At 46.1% G+C, this 14,623-nt stretch overlaps 1 protein-coding gene across 1 annotated transcript in view; it reads left to right on the top strand.

Annotated features, from left to right (window-relative positions):
• The window catches only part of PDZK1 (PDZ domain containing 1), a 47,175-nt gene extending 38,404 nt beyond the window's left edge, over nt 1-8,771 (top strand). The window contains exons 7-9 of the mRNA XM_077479788.1: nt 2,258-2,524; nt 4,279-4,938; nt 8,241-8,771. Coding sequence (XP_077335914.1) covers nt 2,258-2,524; nt 4,279-4,938; nt 8,241-8,303 — 990 coding nt within the window. The 3' untranslated portion in view covers nt 8,304-8,771. The remainder of the gene's footprint in view (nt 1-2,257; nt 2,525-4,278; nt 4,939-8,240) is intronic.
• The last annotated feature ends 5,852 nt before the right edge of the window (nt 8,772-14,623 follow it).

Genomic DNA, 14,623 nt, shown 5'->3' on the forward strand with positions numbered 1-14,623 from the left:
CAGTGTATATATGGACATATCTGTTCTGCAGTGGTTACTGGGCTGCTTTTAAACTGATCCACAGGTGTAGCACTGTGTACCTGCGGCTTACCTGCACTGAGCTACAGACTTCTGGTTTTACCTGTGGGTTTGGTGCACTTTCAGAAAGTGCACCACACCTGCAGGATATGATAGACTTCTATGGCAAAGTACAGATAACCTGCAGGAAAGCCACAGGTACGGGTAGATCGCAGACCATCAGTGTAAAAGTAGCCTTAGGCCCCTTTAACATGATCTGTCTGACCCAGGGGTGGACTGACAGCTCATGGGGCCCCCAGGCAATAGGAGATTATGGGGCCCCCAGGCAATCAGAGATTATGGGGGCACACAGTATACAATCACACAGTATACACATACATGTACACACAGTATACACACACACAGTATACACATACATGTACTCACAGTATACACAGACATGCTTCTATTGGCTGAGAAGGTACTGGAGAGGTGGGGCAGCTATAATCTCGGGATTTTTAGACCAAAAGGATGTCGGTAAGGGACATTTCAGAGACAGATGTAAAAAAAACACAGATTTTTACATACTTTCCCTGGTTTTACTGAGGCTGGCAACCCTGATGGGGCCCCCTAGTGGCTCGGGGCCCTCGGGCAGTGCCCGAGAGGCCCAATGGTCAGTCCGCCCCTGGTCTGACCCAATCAGACCCTCTATTCACCTCTATGGAGCGGCAGATGTAAACAGACTAGTGTCCGTTTACACCTGCCTCCTTCCAATCAGATCTACTAAAAAAAAGAAAAGTGGATCTGTCCCCTTCCATTTGATCAGATGAGAGGGCCCATAGAGTAGAGTGGGCTGTGTCTGTGTCTCGCTCTCAGTGTTCATCACGTTGTTGTCCATCATTAGAGAATGATCTGCTCTCTCCATGGGATCATAGGCTGAACTGAGCTCTTCACCATGCTCTGACTGGGAGAAGCAGACAAAATCCCTGGTCTCCTCCATGGGCCATAGTCAGTGGGTAGAAGGCTTCCCCCTAGTCCCCTCCAAAAGCCTCTGTCCAGGTTGGGCCTATCACAGTTTCCGTTATTTATATGTGGTGATTCTATCGGTTAACACATTACCAGTCCTAGGATAATTTTTTCTTGCCCTTTTCTATTAGAACAACAGAAACAAGACAGGACTACAAAAGTTTGACCCGCTTTTACTGCCCTTAATAGAGAGGGGCCTAGTTCTCCAGTTCTAAGAGAATCATGTCATTGATATGAGTCAACACAGAGCACAGGACGTTCTTAGCAAGTTTAACTGGTATTTTTTTTTTACTTATCAGATAAACAGATGCTTTCAATTGTATATTTAAAAGAAGAGACTCAATAATTGAAGTTCATTGTTAAGATTTACATACAGTAGATCGTAACCCCCCCCCCCCCCACCCAAGAGATACAAAGAAACAGTGAGCGCAGGGCTGGGACAAGGGGTGGGCAGGAGGGGCGGCTGCCCTGGGCACTGTGGTATCATGGGCGGTGGGGGGGCACCACAAGGAAATAGGGGGGGATTTGTGTTGGAAAGGGGGATTTGGGGGTCAGCAGGGAGTAAGTATTGTTCTAGGAGGGGAAATTTGGGGGGGTATGCTAAAATTTAGGGTGGAGAAAGAATGGGGGAAGAAGATTTGTGCTAGGAAGGATGACTGGGGCACTTTGTGCTGGAAGGGGGGATTTGCAGTGGGGTTATTGGGAGGGGTAATCTTAGGGGTAGAGAATTTGTGCTAGAAGGAGTGATTTTTTTGGGGGGCTCTTGAATTGGGGGGCTTTGGGGGATGGGGGGATACGATTTGTGCTGGGGGGGGGGGATTTCAGCAGGGGAACAGATTTGCACTGGGAGGAGGGGGGATTTATTCTTAGGGGGTGAAAAAGATTAGTGCTCAGATTTTTGATGATGCATAATGCTCATACACCTTGGGGGCGGGGGTGCAGTTTGGCATGTTTGCCCTAGGCTCTGGAGGACCTTGTCCCGGCACTGAGTGAGCGTATGGGTAGAAGGAACCCATATATTGACATCTACTGAGTCCATAACATTTAAAGGACTTTGAAAGTCTGATGGAAGGCCAAAGCCAGGCAGACGCAAACCTAACCCGAAAACCGCTTTGCCTTGAGCCTGTAGAATCTACATTTCGTAATCTGAACCTTGAATGCAGTCAACAAAGAATGAACAGGGAGCATGGAATAAAGATGATCAAATTTGTTTTCTTTTTAATTCTCTATTCAGGCTGGACTCTCTCCATTTGTGTATTTAAAAGAAATTAAGACCCCTGCACCAGCAAAGACAGAGACTTCAAAACCAGTGGAAAAGCCAAAACCAGTGGAAACTCCATTGACCAAACCACCTCCCGCTCCACAGCCCGCTGCCTCCACCCCCACCCCCACCCCGGACCCCAAACAAAAACCCAGACTCTGCAGAGTACAGAAAGGGGACAAGGGATTTGGATTCAACCTGAATGCGATTAAGGATGTACCGGGCCAGTATATCAAGCAGGTAAATACAGAGTGACTCTGGAGTAAGGGAAAGAAAGTAGAAATGATTATGAATGATAATGAATGTTACGGAAAAGGTTTAAAAGGATTTAATACAAATATTGACTGCAAGACCTGGGGTACCCTTGGTCATGTGACTTGTTCATGTGGGTGCCCACCAGGGCAACTGCGCATCCTCTGTTAGGGGAATAGTTGATCAAACTGAATACAAAATGTATCTCAGTCGCTATTGCTGCCTTTCTGTAGGTTCTCAACCCCATACCCTCCCCAAACCTGTAAGCTGAGCCTACAGAATTGGCCACATGCTTAGCAGATGGCTGTATTATTCTCTAGGCTAGGGGTGTCAAACTCAATTTCATTGTGGGCTGCATCAGAATTATGGTTGCCCTCAAAGGACCAGTTGTATCTGTGAGGCTAAAAAAAAGTGTCTACTCTTTATCATATTAAATAATTGCCCCTGCATTCGAATATTACTGGTTTTAGTAATAACCTAAGGTTTAAAGTGGTTGTAAATCCCTCTTGACTGACTTGTACCCACAGGTAAGCCTATAATAAGGCTTATCTGTAGGTAGAGTACCGTTTTTTTCGGACCATAAGATGCACCTGACCATAAGACGTACCTAGGTTTTAGAGGTTGAAAAAAGGATTATCATTATAATATAATATAATTCATTGGGGGCCACAAAAAATATACATGTCCAAATTACCAGACAGGCCGTTCAATACTGGAACGTGGGCCGCAATTGGCCCACGGGCCTGACTTTGGACATGCCTGACCTAAATACATTCCAGGTGCATCAAAGCAAAAGATGTGCAAATTCTTACAGTTCATCTTTCTTTAGAAAGCAGCCACAGCCTGAGTAGAAAAGCCTGTCCCCTGCCAGCATGCTGTAGAGAAGGACCATTGCCCTCTGTGGGGAAGCAGTGGTCTCTAAGCAGAGGACTGAGGCCGCGTACACACGCGGGGACTGTTCGCCCAACTTTGTCCGCTGAACAGTGTTTCGGCGGACAGTCCGCCCGTGTGTGGGCTTTCAGCGGACAGTTTCAGCGAACAGTTCGCTGAACAAGGTTTTTCGGAAATTCCGAAAAACTGTCCGCTGAAACTTTGTTTCAGCGAACAGTCCCCTCGTGTGTAGGCTTGTTCGTCAAACTAAGTTCCGCGCATGCTCAGAAAGGATTTACACGCCGAAAGTTATAATGCAGTGTATAGGACGTCGTATTTTTCGTCCCGTCGTACGTGCCGTTCACGTCATCGCGCACGGTTTCAGCAAACTGTTCGTTCGTCGTGTGTGGCCATGTCCGTCCATGCTAATTTTGAGCGGACTGTTTGCTGAAACTGTTTGACGGACAAAGTTGGGCGAACAGTCCCTGCGTGTGTACGCGGCCTGACATGTCCCCTGTTGATTTAGACCTTTAGCTCTCCAACCAGTGAAGCTCAGGCTCCCTCATATCTGTGAGCCCTCATTGGGAAAATGTTTGATGTCCCTGTGTGTAGAAACAAAAATGGAGATTTCCATTGTCTCTGTGACAGGAAGGCACGAACAGAAATACCTTCCCACCCTCTAATAAAAACATATTTTTTGTTGGCTCTGTGCTGCCAAGAAGTGAGGAGATCAGACCGTAATAAAAAAAAACATAACAAAAGTTTGAATCTCTCTCCACTCTATCCAAAACGAAATAAAACATTGTGGTTGGTTTTTGACCTTAAGGAAAATGGTTTGGCTTTTTGACCAATCTAACGATTGACTTTGTTAGGTGGTGGAAGGTGGCCCAGGAGACAAGGCGGGAATTAAAGAAGATGACGTGTTGGTGGAAGTGAATGGCGTCAACGTAGAGAAGGAAAGCTATGATGACGTCATAATGAGAATCAAAAATGCAGGAGGGTCCGTTACACTTCTGGTGGTTTCCAAAGAAGGCAGCGAATACTACAAATCCCAGAAGATCCAGATCACGGCATCCTTGGCAGACCCACTGCCCGAAAATAAAAACACACCTGACGACAAAAAAAACCCCACACCTGAAGACAAAACTAAACCCGCACCTGAAGACAAGACCAAACCCACACCTGAAGACAAAACTAAACCCGCACCTGAAGACAAGACTAAACCCGCACCTGAAGACAAGACTAAACCCGCACCTGAAGACAAGACTAAACCCGCACCTGAAGACAAGACTAAACCCGCACCTGAAGACAAGACTAAACCTGCACCTGAAGACAAGACCAAACCCACACCTGAAGACAAAACTAAACCCGCACCTGAAGACAAAACTAAACCCGCACCTGACGACAAAACTAAAAATACACCCGATGACGAAAAAAAACCCACACCTGAGGACAAAAATAAAAACACACCTGATGACAGCCAAAAGACACCTCCAAGCAAAGCAAGATCAGCTCCTGAACCTATTGAACTGGTAAGTCAACATCCTAAAGCTGAATTTATTGAAAACACCAACAGATAGCAGATGATCACCTTCTTTTGTGACCAATAGGGAACACATTTTGAACTTGCTGAAATTTGACAATACATATTACAAGCAAATGTATAAAAAAAAGAACAGTGGGATTTTTAGGGTGCCATAATTGACATTTTTTATATAAAAGATCAAGTTTTATTATAATATATAAATGTTAAAAACAACAATTTGATAAAAATCTTTACAGAAAATGCAGGTGGTCATAGCATGTATGCAGTAAATGCAGCTCAACATGTTTTGCCAATGATTGGCATCCTCAGGAGACTTCTAAATATGCAGTAAATGTAGCTCAACATGTTTCGCCATTGATTGGTTTCCTCAGGAGACTTCTAAATATGCAGTAAATGCAGCTCAACATGTTTTGCCAATGATTGGCTTCCTCAAGAGACTTCTAAATATGCAGTAAATGCAGCTTAACATGTTTTGCCAATTATTGACTTCCTCGGGAGACTTCTAAAATAATGCAACAATATGCTACTATATATAGGAACATAGTATTAGAAGTAAACAATACACACATGTAACAGAACATAGATTATCAATGCAGTATCAACATAGTGCCACTATACATATTCAAACATAAACATACAATATACAACAATAGGTGTGGGTCAGCTGAAGGACATCTGTCAGATTAGTATATTTTTTGTCTACATTTTACAAAAAGATTGTACAATCTACAATAATTGACCTAAATTGTATAACACAATGGTCACCTAAACATGGTCAGCTGTAATCTGATGTTTTTCAGATTAACATTGATCCTCCAGTTCTTCCATATAAGTGTGGACCCATCGTGTCCACGGAGAAATGCATATGTATGAACTACCTCTGCAAATCCGCACACACATATTGAGAAGAACTAGGCTCATGCTAGCCTGCACGGTAAAACAGAACCTTTTACTGTGTGCGCTAGTCACAGTACTGGCTCCAGCAGAGAGCAGTGTGTTGCCTGTTTCAGCTCATTGCATAGCATACTTATTTTTTTTTCCTTAACTTTATTTCAAGTGTCACTTCATTCGTTTCAGTACACAGCAGCGCAATGTGTTGCAACTGCTGTGTGGTAAAATATGGTGCCCTCTGGAGTACAACAGAAAAAATGCATGCTGCAATGTTTCAGTGCGCATGGAGCACATAGAAAACAATTGCTGTCTATAGGCCCTAGTGGTCACCGCAGATAGTCATACCGTATGCAGTGAAGTTCATTTTTCCGCAATGCATCAATACAGGTCACTGCAAGAATACATTAAAAACAATGGATTTCTATGTACCTCATTGACACCACAATATTGTTTACATGTGCATTACATTAATATGCAATCTGTCTGCATTTTAACGTATTGCAACATTCATAAATGCATGCAAGTGCAATGCAACTGAAAGTAAAGATAAAAAAATAAATAATAAAAAAAAAAGGACCTGTCATTTCAAAATGGATTACATAAAACACGTATGCCAACGCACATAAAAACGCAAAGTAATGCAATGCAATTAGAAGTAAATCTCCCCCTAGCTCAACTGCTGTATTGGAAGTGACCGGTGCTATGGCTAGGGAGTTCACATTGCACAACATAATGATGTTACCCGGGATGCTTTGTAATATAAATTCTTTATTGGTGACAAAATCTAACGTGTTTCGGCCTGCAAAACCTTCCTCATAGGAAGGCTTTGTGGGACGAAACACGTTGGCATCTTGTTTTTTCTATCAGCTATTATACATTAGCATCTTGTTTTCTGTATCAGCTGTTATCTAACCAATAAAGAATAACCAATAAAAAATGTATATTAAGAAGCAATAACGCAATGCAACACATGAAAATACATGCTAAACACACATCAATATTTAAGCATGAAACTGCCACTCACCATAGCTGAACCTGGTGTAGATGTATAAAACACACATCAATGAATATTCATTTTTGATGTGTTGTGTTAAGTTTTTATGTGCAGAATGGTGTGAAAGGACCCTCAAGGCTGTGACCTGCATTTTTCCACATTGGATAAATACAAGGTATCACTTAGGCACATAGACAACAATTGTGCCCTGTTCACACCACAACACTTATATGATTTGTTGTGTGTTGCACTGTGGAAAAATACCGCATGTGTGTCATTTTTCTGCACTGCACTGGATGGCATTGCATGTAACCGAACAGTAGAATGATGTGCCACATTGTGTCATGAATGATGTGTACACTTCAAATAAAGTTTAAAAAAAAAAAGAAATGTGCAGGAACTCTCGGCATGGTGCCCCCCCATAACCACACACGATGCCAGCGCCAGGGGAAACACTCCTCCATCCTGGCCCTGCTGTTATGCATATGATTGTTACGTTTATTTTCTTCGGGTCATACGTAGCATGCGCGGCCTTTCGCATTGGAATTTTATCGTACGAAAACGGTACACACTTATGCCGCATACACACGATTGGAATTTCCGTCAGAAAGACCTTGGATGGTTTTTCCGACTGAATTGCGCTCAAGCCTGGCTTGCATACACACGGTTACACAAAAGTTCTCTGAACTTTCGACCATCAAGAACGCGGTGACGTACAACACTACGACGAGCCGAGAAAAGGAAGTTCAATGCTTCCGAGCATGCGTCGAATTGTTTCCAAGCATGCGTAGGAATTGTGCGCGTCGGAATTGCTACGGACGATCGGAATTTCCGACAGGAACTTTTTTTCCGATAGGAACCTGCTCTCAATCTTTTGCTGGCGGAACGTTCGCCAGCAAAAGTCCAATGGAGCCTACACATGGTCGGAATTTCCGACCAAAAGCTCTCATCGGACTTCTGCTGGCGGAATCGTTAGTTCTGTTCACGTAGGAGGAAAATTTAGCTGTTTGTCCCTTCAGAATTTTTCATTTGGAAAGTCTGAATCAGATGTGGAAAGTTTCATAGTTACATAGTTAGTAAGGTTGAATAAAGACACCAGTCCATCCAGTTCAACCTGAGTGAGTGTCTACAATTGTCCCCATCCCTGTACATTGTACAGTTGTGTACATACTATATGAATATCGAACGATCGTGCCTCGTATGGAATTACACTTCTGAGCTTTCCTAGTGTGAACCCACCTTTAGAGGTAGCGGTGGACAGATGCAGCATTGGGTCCACCTAGGTCAGTATGTAAGTTTGTTTTTGTTTTTTAAACCCCATACTGCTTTTTTAACCAGCTATGCACCATCCCTATGAATAATTACCCCCCCCCTCCCAATAACTGTATTTTTACCTTCTCCAGGATAATCAGAAAAAGGAAGAGGTGAAAGCACAACCAAAGGACGATGATGACACGGCGCTGTGAGCTGAGGGAACCACCATCACTCTTTGGCCAAGTTTCTGAACCATGGATTAAATTATAAAGACTGGAAGATGGGATGAGACAATTCAGCAAATCCCATTCTGTGTAAATTGTGATACTCTTATAATTGAACTGGATACCGCCAGGAAACGAATCACCTGTACGATTAGGCTCTGACGGAGGCAGCCATTAAACTAACTTGTGGTGCCACCTCCTAGTTCTAGGGTGGGCAGGATTCAGGAAGGTGTAACATCTCTGCCACAAAGCTAGCATGAAATACCTTGGGAGTTGGAAAAGGAATGCTTCCATCACAGCCTAATCTCACAGGTACTGCACTTTGTGACCAATTCCGTTTCATCCTTCATCAGCAGGTTACTGATTATCTGCTAACTGTGAAATGAGATGGTTGTGTGATAATTAACTCCGCACTCTTCATTCCTAGGTGGACCTGCAATAAAATATTTAACTTTATGGCTTGTTTACATCCTTGAGTTTGCCATGAGCTTCAACCCAGGCTGTCTTATCTATCACTTATCAGTCCATTAGGGAAATTGATGGCGCTGTAAAAACTGCAATTCCTGGGCATGGGGCCATTTGTCACCCATGTTATATAATGGTATGTCCAAATGGCAAATTCGACAGTTATTCTGCTAGAGCAGTGGTCTCCAAACTGCGGCCCTTTGCTTGTTTTTATCCGGCCCTTGGGGCAGGGCCATCTTTAAGGCAGGGCAAAAGGGGCAGCTGCCCTGGGCCCTTTCATTGTTGTGGGGCCCAAAGAAGCTAGCTGCCTCATACTTGCCAACTATCCCAGTTTAAATTCCCTTGTCGCTTGAGGTTTTAGTCCTGTGCTGTGTCCCAATATCTCAGTGTGAAGTGCTGCTACTAATGCTGCCCAGCTCTGCCCTATTGTTGTGTACAGATGACTCACCTGCAGACCCTGTGTTTAGATGTCAATTACAGACATTCATATGTAAATAGCTGCATCCGATATAGATATAGTGGCATAGATATGTAAATAAAGGTGGGATTCATATGTAGTGATGGACGAACTTCCGACGGGACGTTTCGCGAACGCGAAACGCGAACGGACACAAACGTTCGCGAAAACGACCGTTCGCCGCGGGCTCCATTGACTTCAATGGGAGGCGAATTTCGCAAACCTTTAGGTCGAATTTGCGGCCACGGGGTAATTATTAGGGGGTAGCACGTAGTCCCACCACCTGGACAACAGCATAATACATGTATGAGGTGAATTTGGGATCGATAACTACAAGCATTTTTTTTTTATTTGGGAAATTGTTCTGACAATTCAGGACTATGGAGCTAATGAAGGCAATGGAGGAGAGGGAAGGTCAGGGACCAGGGTAGGCAAACAAGAGGGTGCAGGAGATACAGAGCACTGACAGCAGCACCGTAATACAGAGCACTGACATCAGCACCGTGACATACAGCGCTGACAGCAGCTCCGTGACATACAGCGCTGACAGCAGCTCCGTGACATACAGCGCTGACAGCAGCTCCGTGACATACAGCGCTGACAGCAGCTCCGTGACATACAGCGCTGACAGCAGCTCCGTGACATACAGCGCTGACAGCAGCACCGTGACATACAGCGCTGACAGCAGCTCCGTGACATACAGCGCTGACAGCAGCTCCGTGACATACAGCGCTGACAGCAGCTCCGTGACATACAGCACTGACAGCAGCTCCGTGACATACAGCGCTGACAGCAGCTCCGTGACATACAGCGCTGACAGCAGCACCGTGACATACAGCGCTGACAGCAGCTCCGTGACATACAGCGCTGACAGCAGCTCCGTGACATACAGCGCTGACAGCAGCTCCGTGACATACAGCACTGACAGCAGCTCCGTGACATACAGCGCTGACAGCAGCTCCGTGACATACAGCGCTGACAGCAGCACCGTGACATACAGCGCTGACAGCAGCTCCGTGACATACAGCGCTGACAGCAGCTCCGTGACATACAGCGCTGACAGCAGCTCCGTGACATACAGCGCTGACAGCAGCTCCGTGACATACAGCGCTGACAGCAGCTCCGTGACATACAGCGCTGACAGCAGCTCCGTGACATACAGCGCTGACAGCAGCTCCGTGACATACAGCGCTGACAGCAGCTCCGTGACATACAGCGCTGACAGCAGCACCGTAAGCAGCCCCAGGAGGAAGTCAGCACAGCACAGGGATGGTGTGATCCCCTCATAATAAGAACCCCCAGGAGGAAGTCAGCACAGCACAGGGATGGTGGGAGCCCCTCATAATAAGAACACCCAGGAGGAAGTCAGCACAGCACAGGGATGGTGGGAACCCCTCATAATAAGCAGCCCCAGTAGAAATATGACACCGCTCAACCTCTTCAAAGAGGAGGGTAGGGGCATATAGTACGGTGTGCTTTTTTGGGTCAGGGAAGTGAGCCAAATGAATTAAGAAGGTCTGTGTGCTTGATTCCAAAAATTGTTTATAGACATATACATGGTCTACTGATCACATGTGTTGAATTCCTCCGAGATCCATGCCTCATTCATTTTTAGAAATGTGAGGTAGTTAACACTGTCGTGAGCTAGGCGAGTACGCTTATCGGTCACAATCCCCCCTGCTGCGCTGAACGTCCTTTCGGACAGGACACTGGATGAGGGGCAAGCCAACAGTTCGATTGCAAATTGGGCAAGCTCTGGCCAGAGGTCAAGCCTGCCCACCCAGTAGTCTAGGGGTTCATCACTCCTCAGAGCGTCCACATCGGCCGTTAACCCAATGTAGTCGGACACCTGACGGTCTAGGCGTTCCCTGATGCTGGATCCGGATGACACCTGTCGATGGGTCGGCTGAAAGAATGACCTCATATCCGAAGTCACCAACACATCTTCAAACCGGCCTCTTCTTGCAGGCGCTGTTGGATTGGTACCCGCAAATCCTTCTCTGGGAGTGGGAATTGCTCCTCTGCCAGCGCACGCAAAAGCAGAATGCAGCATTTCTCGAAGCAAGGCCTGGAAGTGCTGCATTCTGACAGCCCTCTGCGACGGCGGTAACATTTCCGCCATTTTGTGTTTGTACCGGGGATCTAAGTACGTTGCCACCCAGTACTGGTCCTTGACCCTCATGCTTTTTATACGGGGGTCCCTATTAAAACACTGGAGCATGAAGGCCCCCATTTGCACTCAAGCGGAAGGTATGTGGTGGTGGTGGTGGTGGTCGTGTTGTTGGTGGTAGTGTCTTTGGGGGTGCACATAGCAGAGAGTGAAGAAGAGGGTGCAGATCGAGAGGATGAGGAGGGTGCAGAAGAATAAGGCTGAGTGAGCCACTCAACCAAGTCTGGTGCGTCCTTTAAAGTAATTGAACGCACCTTCTGCAACTTCCCACTTTGGCTCAAGGCTGTTGCTCCTGCCCTACCCCTACCACCCCTGCGGAAGGGCCTGCCTCTTCCTCTGCCTGTCATTTTTTAAATCACCCTGTGACAAAACTCTTAGTCCCTATACCGCTGAAGGACTGCTGCAGTATAGGGCAGCGGTCAGCAGTAGTGCACGTCAACCCTATGTATTGTGGACCGATAGCGGTCCTTACAGAACAGCAGACTGTACTGCACTCAGGCCTATGTACCGTAGCACCCTATACCAAGTTACCAGTCCTTATAAAAACTTTTGTGGACCAAGCAGGTTGTGTGTTAGTGTTTAGCAGACTGTGCGTCAGTCCCTATACCGCTGAAGGACTGCTGCAGTATAGGGCAGCGGTCAGCAGTAGTGCACGGCAACCCTATGTATTGTGGACCGATAGCGGTCCTTACAGAACAGCAGACTGTAACGCACTCAGGCCTATGTACCGTAGCACCCTATACCAAGTTACCAGTCCTTATAAGAACTTTTGTGGACCAAGCAGGTTGTGTGTTAGTGATTAGCAGACTGTACGTCAGTCCCTATACCAATGAAGGACTGCTGCAGTATAGGGCAGCGGTCAGCAGTAGTGCACGGCAACCCTATGTATTGTGGACCGATAGCGGTCCTTACAGAACAGCAGACTGTACTGCACTCAGGCCTATGTACCGTAGCACCCTATACCAAGTTACCAGTCCTTATAAGAACTTTTGTGGACCAAGCAGGTTGTGTATTAGTGTTTAGCAGACTGTGCGTCAGTCCCTATACCGCTGAAGGACTGCTGCAGTATAGGGCAGCGGTCAGCAGTAGTGCACGGCAACCCTATGTATTGTGGACCGATAGCAGTCCTTACAGAACAGCAGACTGTACTGCACTCAGGCCTATGTACCGTAGCACCCTATACCAAGTTACCAGTCCTTATAAGAACTTTTGTGGACCAAGCAGGTTGTGTGTTAGTGATTAGCAGACTGTACGTCAGTCCCTATACCAATGAAGGACTGCTGCAGTATAGGGCAGCGGTCAGCAGTAGTGCACGGCAACCCTATGTATTGTGGACCGATAGCGGTCCTTACAGAACAGCAGACTGTACTGCACTCAGGCCTATGTACCGTAGCACCCTATACCAAGTTACCAGTCCTTATAAGAACTTTTGTGGACCAAGCAGGTTGTGTATTAGTGTTTAGCAGACTGTGCGTCAGTCCCTATACCGCTGAAGGACTGCTGCAGTATAGGGCAGCGGTCAGCAGTAGTGCACGGCAACCCTATGTATTGTGGACCGATAGCAGTCCTTACAGAACAGCAGACTGTACTGCACTCAGGCCTATGTACCGTAGCACCCTATACCAAGTTACCAGTCCTTATAAGAACTTTTGTGGACCAAGCAGGTTGTGTGTTAGTGATTAGCAGACTGTACGTCAGTCCCTATACCAATGAAGGACTGCTGCAGTATAGGGCAGCGGTCAGCAGTAGTGCACGGCAACCCTATGTATTGTGGACCGATAGCGGTCCTTACAGAACAGCAGACTGTACTGCACTCAGGCCTATGTACCGTAGCACCCTATACCAAGTTACCAGTCCTTATAAGAACTTTTGTGGACCAAGCAGGTTGTGTATTAGTGTTTAGCAGACTGTGCGTCAGTCCCTATACCGCTGAAGGACTGCTGCAGTATAGGGCAGCGGTCAGCAGTAGTGCACGGCAACCCTATGTATTGTGGACCGATAGCAGTCCTTACAGAACAGCAGACTGTACTGCACTCAGGCCTATGTACCGTAGCACCCTATACCAAGTTACCAGTCCTTATAAGAACTTTTGTGGACCAAGCAGGTTGTGTGTTAGTGTTTAGCAGACTGTGCGTCAGTCCCTATACCGCTGAAGGACTGCTGCAGTATAGGGCAGCGGTCAGCAGTAGTGCACGTCAACCCTATGTATTGTGGACCGATAGCGGTCCTTACAGAACAGCAGACTGTAACGCACTCAGGCCTATGTACCGTAGCACCCTATACCAAGTTACCAGTCCTTATAAGAACTTTTGTGGACCAAGCAGGTTGTGTATTAGTGTTTAGCAGACTGTGCGTCAGTCCCTATACCGCTGAAGGACTGCTGCAGTATAGGGCAGCGGTCAGCAGTAGTGCACGGCAACCCTATGTATTGTGGACCGATAGCGGTCCTTACAGAACAGCAGACTGTACCGCACCCAAGCCTATGTACCGTAGCACCCTAGACAGACCAAGTTACCAGTCCTGATAAAGAGCTTTGTGGAACAAGTGAGTTGTGAATGATTAGCAGACTGCAGCAGAAGGGCAGCAGTCAAGTATAATATTCTTTCTATATTTGGAAGAAAGAATATTATACGTGTACAAGCCTATTACCGTACCACTGATACCAGTCCTGAAAAGAACCTTTGTGGAACTAATAGTAACAGCAAGTCTTTAAAATTATCCTCACTGCCTGACACACTGCTTCCTGCCTGTCCCTATACAAATTGGCAAAAAAGAGTAGGCTGGAACGATTAGCTGGAACAGCTCTTTTGTGGACCTGATAGTAACAGCTAATGATGATGATGATGATGATGATGAAGAAAGACTAATCTGGCTGAGCTGTCCCTAAAATAGCAGCATACAGCGCTCTGTCCCTTTATCTAAACTGACAAAAGAAACTCAGGCTGCTGACCTAACACCTATACCAGTCCTGAAAAGAACTTTTGTGTACCAAATAGCTAGCGTTTTCTCTGTCCCTACTCCACACAGGATCCTTTCCCTACAGTGACAGAAGAAAGAATGTAAAATGGCCACCGGATCGGGTGTATTTATAGGTTAGGGGGAATGTCCAAGTGTCCATGAGCTGTCATGTCTCAATTGGTTGTCCTGTAACACATGATAAACGTGTCACGAAAGGTTAAAGTTCTTGTATACATTAAACACGTAAGTCCGCCGGGG

This window comes from Lithobates pipiens, unplaced genomic scaffold, assembly GCF_037356315.1.
Source record: "Lithobates pipiens isolate NorthernLeopardFrog02 unplaced genomic scaffold, aLitPip1_a1.2 Scaffold_16, whole genome shotgun sequence".
NCBI lineage: Eukaryota > Metazoa > Chordata > Amphibia > Anura > Ranidae > Lithobates > Lithobates pipiens.